This window comes from Rhamphochromis longiceps, linkage group LG17, assembly GCF_057381845.1.
Source record: "Rhamphochromis longiceps isolate RC_006_pf linkage group LG17, R_longiceps_female_GT1.1, whole genome shotgun sequence".
Lineage (NCBI taxonomy): Eukaryota > Metazoa > Chordata > Actinopteri > Cichliformes > Cichlidae > Rhamphochromis > Rhamphochromis longiceps.
The window spans coordinates 21,309,694-21,320,624 of record NC_140573.1 but is presented as its reverse complement, the minus strand read 5'-3'; the positions used below and the strand labels follow the sequence as shown (position 1 = coordinate 21,320,624).

The 10,931-nt window shown below is 37.2% G+C and overlaps 1 protein-coding gene across 1 annotated transcript; it reads left to right on the top strand.

Moving 5' to 3' along the window:
• The first annotated feature begins 448 nt into the window (after window positions 1–448).
• LOC146649651 (tetraspanin-8-like) lies at window positions 449–10,041 on the top strand. The gene is made up of 9 exons (XM_085387174.1): window positions 449–610; window positions 1,960–2,016; window positions 4,146–4,265; window positions 4,403–4,477; window positions 5,021–5,116; window positions 5,755–5,874; window positions 7,008–7,040; window positions 7,139–7,222; window positions 8,149–10,041. Exons 1-9 carry the CDS (start codon window positions 551–553, stop codon window positions 8,233–8,235), a joined length of 732 nt encoding a protein of 243 aa, XP_085243300.1. The 5' UTR covers window positions 449–550; the 3' UTR covers window positions 8,236–10,041.
• Window positions 10,042–10,931: the final 890 nt, after the last annotated feature.

The window sequence follows — 10,931 nt, the reverse complement described above, 5'->3', positions numbered from 1 at the left end:
TTAAGTTAACATTATTGCATGCTAGTGCTTTCTAAATGACTACATGGTGTAAGCACTGTAAAATGTAGGGATTTGTGTGTAGAGTTTTGCAGTAACAGTTCACCAAATTTGAGTCATGTGTCAAAGCAGGGAATAGTGTTTATAGTTCAGGGAAATGGGTGAGCTTTTTGAACAGTAGCGTTACGGTTTTGAAATTTTAGTTTAGAGGCCTGGTTATAGTGTTTAAGCAATCAAGAAAAACTGTAAAACCAAATAACAGAACTTTAATCTTTTGCTTTATGCTTACTGCAGTTTTATAATCAGCCTTTTTTCTGCTTTGTTTCCAGTTTTCAAGCTCCAGTTTAAAGTTGAGTTTTTTCTATTAGTGCATGTCTGAGGAGGTTGTCCCGTACACACGAGGGCTTGGCTACAGGGCAGCTCTTTGTATGTTACTTCCCCTTACATTCTCTGTCTGCGGAGTTTATCAGAGCACGCAAACCTGTACATCATTACATTCTGAGCTACAACCTCACTGCTTCACCTCCTGTGAGACACTCTCTAAAAAGTGAAAATGGGGAAAATTAATGGATGCATCAAGTGCATTTTTATTTTCTTCAATGTGCTGTTTATGGTAAGTCAAAACGTTCTTTCTAATTTAATTTTAAACTTTAAAAAATATTTTTGTGTTTTGTTCAGTTTTCCAGGACGATTTTACGTACGTTATGTTATAGAGTAGAACAGAATAGAGTTTATTTCAAATATGTAAATATAACTAAAATAACAAGAAAAAACTTTGTAAAAAACAAAAACAAACAAAGTAAAGCCATGAAGTTGCTGTGAATAGCTCCTACTCCTACATGCTAAAAAAAAAGGATGAACTAGGAAAAAATACCTTCAGCTTTAACTAAAATTGTTGTACTATACTAAAAAAAACAAAAACAAAATATGATCATCAAATTTGATCATATTAATGAAGACATGCTTCAATGTTCAAAATATTTTTCCAAAACAGCAATCAAATACAAATGTGGTTAACTGCTCAGCTCAGTAATTTCCAGTAAAAAGCCCCCCCCACACACAAAGCAGAAGAAAACAGGGTCATATTTCACTCCACCAGCCAACCACCGAGCAGCTTCTCCTCTCCTTTGTTAATTATTTTTTTTAGCTTACCCTAATGGAAAAAAGGCAGGGTGGGGGAAAACAAGGTGGAGTTTGAAGAAGCTGTTTTTGCTTTGATTAGCCTTTTAACGTCTTTGTAGTAAGAGAACTAAAAATGATTTTAAAAAATACAAAAAAACAATGAGCTTGTGCAGTCAAACAGAATAAAATGAGAAATGTGGTTTAAAAGATAATTAATTTTCAATTTTTAACACAGAGGTTTTTCTTTTTATTCATACTTATTGATTTTATTTCCATCCATTTACACAAAACATGCAAACAAACAAACATTTACTTGTAATAATGTTTTGAAAAAACAGTTTTTAAAATCAAATTACATAAAACAAAAATCTTATATTAAATTACTTTTAGAATAATAATAGCCTGGGTCTGGAACAGTTTCAGATCCATGTTTCTTGGGTGTTTTCACCAGCCAGGAAACATGCCTAGGCCTGAGGAAGTCTCTGATCAGGTTTTTAGCTTTGTCGCCCTCAGGTTGTGCAGTGTAGAAGTGACAAAAGCTCTTAACGGTTGCATGCAGGATTACACATCTCAGGAAGAGAGATTGTGTAACCTAAAATGGCTGACATGCTTTAAAGGTGTAAAATGGCTGAAGCGCTGAAATGTGGCAGGTTTTCCCTGGCTGAACCATGCAAGTTTCAGTTTTAAAATAAGATAATCACTTTTTATTATTAATTATGTCTTAGTGCACTGTTTACAAAGCCTTTATTGTAAATGGTTTTTTTAGCACACTTAGTCCACCATACTTGGAGCTTTAATTTTGTTAAACACAAACTGAACACTGTGATTCGGTTTCCACAGATCCTGGGATGTGTGCTGATTTACTTGGCAGTAAGGGCGACTGCCATGGCTGTGCAGGTAAACATCAACTACATCTCTGTTGACACAGAATAAAAGAAAGGCGAATGATATTTTTTAGCCAAAAATACCTTCAGTGGAATTGGGATTTCCACAGTGATGCTTTGATTATTCAACGTGTTGATTTTATTAGGCTCATACATACGGAGCTTAGAAAGAAAGCCAAGCGGAAATATCATGATTATATGTCACCCTTCAACAAAGAACTAAAATCACAAGGACCACACTATTTAAATTTCTTTAGTCTGCCTACAGACACTTTTGGACTAATCAGTATCATAAGTCTGTTTTCACTGATATTAGTTCATGTGTCCAGCTTTGATACCACTCTCAACTCCCTGCCGTTGACTGTCATAACGTAGCATAGGTAATAGAGAACAGCTACTCCTCTTGTGGTTAACCTATGAAAGCCCAACCATAAAAACAACTCTCCCACTCCAGATGTTTTTTCTTCTGTTCTTACATAAACCATGTGGCCGTCTTCCTGTCAAAGTCTGGAATAATAAATCAGGTCTGGCTTTAAGCCAGAATAATTCCCCCCTTGCTTAGTATCTATTTTCGGTAAACACTCACTGCAAGTTGTGTTTTTAATTTGCCTTCATCAGGTGATACAATAATCAAGTGTTTATCTGTGTTGACTTAATCATGAACCACTCTTAAAGTCATGACAGGTTATGGTTGGATCTTTGTTCTGTACTGATAAGAAAGAGTTCTATAAAAACAGAGTTCAGTAATGCTTTGAAACAAACACTCAAAAGACAAAAGCAGCTGGTTTGCATTGAGCCCCGAACCAGATTTAGTCAGGACATGATGTGTATACAATAATTCTCTAAAAGCACGCACGTGAAATGGAAAACACTCATTTTGAAATGTTTAGATTCAGCCGACGTGAAGGACTCGGCGTGTTTATATAGAATCAGGCAGCTGTCCAGATGTAGTGGAGGCTCTCATTTCTGCTCTTAACACAGAACAGATGCTGCCTGGGGGAAGTTAACGCTCTCACAACTCATTTTCTCTGTAACAGTAATTACAGCTTGGCTCTGACAAAATTGTCAAACCAGAAACACAGAGCTTTTAATGGAGTACATGTTTTGGCTCATTGTTGTCACTAAATGAAATAGTGTTTTTTTGTTTGTTTATCTACAGTTTTTTTCTCTTTTTTCTCCAGTTCATTTCCAGGACTTGTAATCAGGTTTTACAGTCATATCCTGTAGCCTGTGAGTCTGGCAGTCATCTGGGGGATAACAGTCTCCACGATGTTCATTGTTAATGAGTTGAAATTTGATATCCATATATATGCTCCAGTATGAACCAGTTTGTGTTTTTGCCCTACACAATGTATTTCAACTTTCTGTTATTGTGTAACAAAAGAGTAGTTTTAATATCAATAACCATTTTTAAGTTATATATTTTACATAAACAGTTTTCTATAAACTGCCATGTGCAGAATGAAATCACATTGCTGCTGGAAGGACTGGAGCAGCAGAAAAGTGCTCAGTGCATTATGGAAAGCAGCATAACTGAGAGATGGCTCACGGTCACCTCATGCACCATAATTATAATCTTAATCAGAAAGGAAAGTTTGAGGCTTTAAAGCAGAGAGGATGTCTCCACTGATGTCTTTGCCTGCTGATCTGCTTTTGGTGTGTTCCACAGCGCTCCCAGTGGACAACCCTCACATTTTACGTCATTTTAAAAATGACTAATCCACACACTGCTGTCTTTGCTTCACAGAACGAAGACTGTGACTACAACTTTACAGTTTTATAAATGTCTGTTAACACTGTCTGATTCGACCTGTTCTTTACTAAAACTTCAGTAAATTTGATGTTGTGCTAGTTAAGCCTAACAACTGCAAATTTATTCTAACCCGAGAAGGTACTACAGTGGATGGCCTCTTCACTGAATGTGACTTACTGGATGGTCCTGGCATGGCCTGGTTTAGGTTTTGAAATGCTTGCCTTATGATCTATGGTAGCATGGCTAGATGGCACAGATATTAGACTCAATCTGATGTGAACCAGAGATTCATGTCTAGCATGTTACTGATAACTGTGTTTGCTTTTGCTTATTCCAAGAAGTAAGGATCAATGCAATGTTTGTGTTGTTTCCTGTTCTTTCTCGAGCAGTTGTCAGCATTTGGTATGCCAGGCTTGGGCTGGTCATGGGTTTTTGCCATTGGTGTCCTTGGTGTCTCCTCCCTGGGAATCTACGCTGCCTGCTCTGAGAAAGCCCTCGTCCTCAAAATAGTAAGTACAGGACCCCTGCATCAAACAAGATAATGATGTGATACCTGTTTATTTTTTGTTGCTTTTAATTTCACAATGAACAAAACAAGAACAAAGTGATGATTCTTTTAATGTTCTTAACATTCCTTCATGTACAGTTTGCAGGATTTATGGGCATTGGAATGATCATCATGATGATTTTTGGCATCGTTGTAGCGGTCCAAAGAAACCAGGTGATCTCTTCTCCTCTCTGCCTGTCCAATAATTTTTCTTGATGCAAGTTTTTTTCATCACATTTTCTCTCTTTCTTTGTATTACTTTACATCTGTGTTTCTGTTACAGTTACTACTGTTATCTAGTGGCCTTCCTTTTCTGTCTGTGTCTGAAATAAAAATAAAAAAACCCTTGCCTTTCTCTCAGCAACATAGTTTTAATTATTTATTCCTTTTTTTCTTTCCACCTTAATAACACTATCACACACATTAACAATTGCCTGTATTAATGAATTGTCCTAATTGGACATGACCATAGGACCTAATGGATAGTATGGAAAATATTAGTAATGTTTCTTGTGGGAAATTCATCAGTGAATTAAAAGAAGCCAGTAAATAATTTTAGAAATAGAATTTGTTTTCTTTTCTACTTTAATTATTCTTGTTTTTGGGTATTCATTCATTGCATATTTGAGATTTTTGTCCTTCTCTGTCTGTCTTGTTGATAATATAGCTTCTCATCTGTTTACCGTGATACTAAATATATTCTTTTTTTCTTTGCAGACAAAGACTATCTTCTACAGTACCTCTAGTGAACTAGCAGAGCCCTACATGAAAGAACCATCCTTGAGAGATATGCTTGAAGCCTTACAGCAATCTGTAATGTTCTTTGTACTATTAACCTGATGACAGTAGAATCAAATAGAACAGAATAGCCAATATAGCCAATATAGCCAGAATAGCGAGGATACAGAGGGTCATGTCCAATGTCTGCTCAAGTGTGGTGAAATCCCAAATTTACTTGTACAAGTAGTCAATACAGGACTTGCAGGTAGTGATCTGAATAGCAGTGGTACTGGAAGGGCTCAGAAGTGATCAAGGTCCAACCCTGATAGGGGAGATCAACCAAATTTGTTTAATTTGAGACTAAAAGAAAACTAAATGAATGAGATGTAAAATTTGTGGGGGTAGGGCCAAATAAGTGTATACTTCTGTCTATTCCTTTTCAAACAAAAGAATGGAATGATATGACAAAATGATGGCAAATATACACGTTTGAAATAAAAATGAACTGGACTGAACTGAAATTTTAGTCAGATAATATTTTTTTCTTTTTATGCTTGGTGTCAAGTAACTTTTTGACTCCACCTTACACAGAAAACCTTTTATTAATTATTTTTCGACTGAATTGTTTTTTAATAATTACATTATAGTTACTTTATTGACACATTTACATTAGTGCAGAACTTCATTAAGTATTTTCAATTATTTGAAGTCATTCTCTTATGTGTTAACAGATGAAATGCTGTGGAATAGTGAGCGCTAACGACTGGGGTGAGGAAATTCCCAATTCCTGTGAATGCAGTCCTTCAAATCTGGGATATGGAGGATATTCCTCATGCAAAACCAGACCTCAGGTTAGTTTTGTAAAATAAAACTGGATTTTAAGAAAAAAACAAAGAATATCAGGAAATGACTAATTCTGCTATCTACACTAATGGTGAAACAACTAGTAGCTTAGTTTTCCAACATCCAGAAGAAGAAACTACCATCACAACTAGAGATTGACAAGGTACACTGCAAATGCTACGGCAAGGGGAAGCCAGAAAATTAGGTCAGGGGGGAGATATCATCATCTCCACCCTCTGGATTGGGTACCAAGCAAGAAGAACAACTGCTACATTGAAGGCGAGAACAGCTCACCGGGTCGATTACCAAGGCTATGTGAAATACCCTCTGAACAACAAAATATGTGAATACAGCACTGTGGGCAATCCCTACTGTGACCATAACCAAAACCAATCGATCTACTCTCTGGCAGCAGTGATCACTGAGCTCCCTGGCTACAAGATGAACAGCCACAAGGAGCAGTACCCTCCATCGAGAAGGAGACAAGAGGCCAAGATCAAGGTAGCATAGAAGGGAGTTAGCAAAATATCTGAGCTGCAGAAAGCTGTGATGAAGAAGGTGCCTAACAAGTACTGTCCATACCTGATGCCTAGAAAACTGACAAACAAAGACTCACAGCCTTGGCCAGCCACTTGAGGAGGTATACAAGAGAGATGCAAGGCAGGAGAATTAACCAGCTGTTCTCCACAGAACCATCTAAGGCGTGTGGCAGGGGAACAATGTGAGAACAGCACCACCAAGGCTAGAAACAGAGCAATACTGGAAGAGCATATGGAAGAAGGAGACAACACATTACAACAATGCTCAGTGGCTAGTGGGACTAAGAGCAGACCACAGCAACCTCCCTGAACAGGATCCAGTAACTATCACCGTGGCAGACACCCAAAGTCTTGAGCAATTAAGAGTTGTGCCTGGCTCTGACATAATATACACCTCCTGGCTAAAGAAGCTTTTTGCGTGAAATTAGTGTCAGATTGTCACTTTGAAATTACAAGTTGAGTAATTTTGCAGCCATCCATTCCACATTGACAAATGTAACTGTGTTTTGCCCTACAGTAATTTATATTTTATAACATGTATCTGAAAGTTAATAATGAACTGTTTCTATTTGAATACACAATATCCTCTTGTTTTCTTACAGGGAACCAGAGGCCCACAGCAAGTCTTTGCACAGGTATTTAATCCCCCAACCCCTATCAGCTAATCCAAACACTACAGTCTGCCATTCTGATAGATTTCCATGTAATAACTATCTTCCATTCTCTTCTGCAGTCCTGCGGTGACGTCATGTTTTCGGTGGTAGACATTTTCTTCAAGATCGCTTTGGGCTTCTTCTTTGGATTTGCTGTGACAGCAGTAAGCTTCACTGTTGTTTTCATTTATTGTCACAGGTTATCACTGTATATCACTGTGACTCCATTGTTCTTTAAGATCTTATTTTATTTTAAAAAAATCTTGGAAATTAAAACTCTTAGTAGCATTTCTAAGATGCTTTTTCAGACATTTGCTAGAATCTTAGCTTATTTGCATACATGATTACATTTTTGTTGCTAAATACTGTTTAATGTTATTAGTGTTCATTCCTTAGTAATGTTGTTACTGTACCTTCAAGGCTTAGCTTCACTCTATCAAAGAAATGTGAAAAAATAAAAATAAAAACTGAAAAGGGAAAAGGGAAAGCCCAAGAAAAACAGACAGTTCAACTGCCAAAACCTTTGGTCATGACTGCATTTCCAGTGGATATTTGCTGGTAATAATTCTTTATGATTAACACAAGTATGGGCGCAATAGTATACGTGAGTTATTTGCATGTTGACCCACAAAACTACATTCCAAGTTCCCATGTTAATTTGCTTTTTAAATTTGATTTTCAGATGTGATAAACCCATGTTTTATTTACAATAAAAAACAAAACATTTAAAATATTTAAACTGAGAGGAATGATATTTTCTTTATCCTTTTGCTTTTAAAGGTCTGTTTTTTTGTTGAGCCACACCACTGTCAAGCACTGAGACATGAATCCTTCTCAAGTGTGTCGACTATACATCATTGTGTAGCACATAAATACAGGTAGCACGTTGACCGCTTTATTAGCAACAAAGCTGGTAATTCCTCTTCAGCTTCTGAGTAAAAGCTAGTAATTGCCGTGTTGGAGCTGCAGCATTTACATCATTGTCATCCTCAGCGGGCTTCACCACCAGTGCTGTTGAACTGTAGTTTTTTAATATTATCGCCTACCTTTTTTGTGAACTAACCCCCTGTTCATCTACCTGTCTTTATAGCTACTGGGCCTGCTTATTACCATCTTCATGATCCATCAGGTCCAACGTAATGACACTGGAGGAGGCATTGCCATGAAAGGCTACTGAAGAGAACCACCATGCAGCTATGTCCTCTGATCATCAACCATTGCATTAGGTGACCACAAGAGAACTCTCTGGTCAGGACATCACCTCTTTTTTTTTACTTTGATTTATGAAAAAAAACTAATGTTTGCCTTGAGAGAGAGCAAACAAATGGCAATGTGGCATGCTGCAGGATTTTATTCAGGACAGAAACTGCTGCCTTTCTGTCCAGCTTTCCAATGTACAAAGCATAGCTTAGAAAGCAAAACATTTTTTAAAGCCTTATGTCTCTTATGTGTTATGTGATGCTATGCAGTATTCTACACATCTTATGTAGAGACCTTTTAATGAAAAGAAGTTGAACCTCTAAATCTGACTTTGATAAACCGTGGAGGCTGAAGTTGTTGAGAATAGGAAATTTTTTCTGGTTGCATTAAAAACAATGAAAACTCCAACTAAACTTCACTAGATCAAAACAAAAATCAAAAACAAACATCCAACTGTGTAGTTGAAATTGTTTGGATTGTTTGGCTGTTTTGTCCTTATGTATGACATTCACTGAAGAGGTTAAAGAGTTGTTTAGCTTGAACTGATTTTTTTTGGATTACATTTAAACATGCACTGATTTGTCCCCTGGTTAAGAACAAATAAGTAAATATGAGAAGTGAAAGACTGATTCCTTCTGTTTCTGAGATAGGGTCAATAATCTAAATTATTATTACATTCAAATTGAAGTCAAAACCTCTTTGGGTTAAAATGACCAAGTCAGAATGGCACTTAAGCTGTCACCTGCCTGTGTTTGTAAAGTAAATGATAAAATAGTAAATGGCCTGTATTTGTATAGCGTTTTACTTAGTCCCTAAGGACCCCAAAGTGCTTTATACATTCAGTCATCCACCCACTGGTGATGGCAAGCTACATTGTAGCCACAGCTGCCCTGGGGCGCACTGACAGAGGCGAGGCTGCCGGGCACCACCGGGCCCTCTGACCACCACCAGGAGGCAACGGGTGAAATGTCTTGCCCAAGGACAATACGACTGAGACTGTCGGAGCTGGGGCTCAAACCAGCAACCTTACGATTACAAGACGAACTGCCAACTCTTCAGCCACGATCACCCCATAAGAAATATAAAACAATGAATTCATATAAATTTTAAAACTGTGTTGTTGTTGTTTTGTATGTGGGAAGCACTTGAGTCATCATAGTTTAAGGTGAAAACTGTCTTTCTGTGGTTGTTCTACGGTTGAATTGTAAAATCAGATTTGTCCATTTAAGGTACACTTGTGTAACTGGAGCGTATGTGTACTAGAAAATGACTAAAAAATTACTTATCATAATGTCATGTATGGTGATAAAAGCTAAGTGACAAACAGAAAAATAGATCATCCACTGACAGAAAACTCATCTGTCATTAAAATGGAAAAAAGAAAATGTATTGGCAGCACTTTCTAACAGACAGTTTTGCATTTTGCAGCTCTGTTTCCTGCTCATTATACAGAAACTGCCCCAGAGGTAATTGAGTGGTAATAATTTAGAAATTACCACATTATTCCAGTCCTGTTTTGTCTTTGTTATCCTGCTATTACCATTTTATTACAGAGCTGCATTTCCATATTATTACACCCCCCCCCCCCCCCCCCCCCCCGTTTTGGGGCTCTTATTATTCTATTACATAAATTTCAGGGTAATATTACTCAACTGTAACTACTGTTGCTGCCATGATATTACTTGTATATTACTTATATTACTTTGGTAATTGCATGGTAGCAACTAAGAAATTACCACATTATTATACTCTTGTTTCTCCCTTGTTACCCTTCTGTCACCACTTTATTACAGAGCTGTAATAGAAAGTGCTACCAATGTATTAAAGTTAAAGATATATTGTTACAGGATTGCTATATGTTCTGCTTTAATATCATTAATAAATAAACTAGAGACTGAAAACACACAATGCCTCACTCTCTTCTTTTATAATGTATTTCCTCACCTCTGGCAGTAATCATATCACCCTGGAAATGTTTCAGACAGGAAGTAAATAACACTGAGCAATATACCATCTCTCTCTGGCTTATGGTTTACTATTGTATGCTTGTTGTTTTGATGAGTTTGTAGCCTAAGGAAATACAAGGTTGGCTCTGTAAATTGAATATGGTGTTTGGTTAACATGGATAAATAGTGCAAGCCTAAGAATTTCAGTGAGCTTTAGGTTTAGGCACTGCTGGTGACTCGTCAATAGAGGGCACTAGGGCACGGCCTTCATGAAAAAAAAAATCCATAACAAGCAATTAATAGCAGAAATATGACATAAATTACGAATAAGCATAGTATATAATATAGTATAGTATAGTAAAGTATAAGTATATTCACAGAGAGTTGAGGAATGGCTGCAATCACAGCATACCCTTAGGCTCCCTTCTTGTTTCAGAGATGTTTTTCCCTTTTCACACAAATGACCTCCTTGACTCTCTGCTCAAATCAGCTTTCCTCCCAGTCCAGGCTGTGTACATCCTCATCATTGAAAGAGTGTCCATTGACTGGCCTGTAGGTGTAAATAGACTGCAGAGTCCTGGACTGACAAGTTACCTATTTTGTGTTGTGCCTGCTGCTTAGCCAGAGGTTGTTTGCTTTCCCCGATCTAGAAATCATGGCAATATTCATGACACCGATTGATTTCTGATTCAAGGCAAAAATTCCCTTTTGCTTCACAGGCTGACAA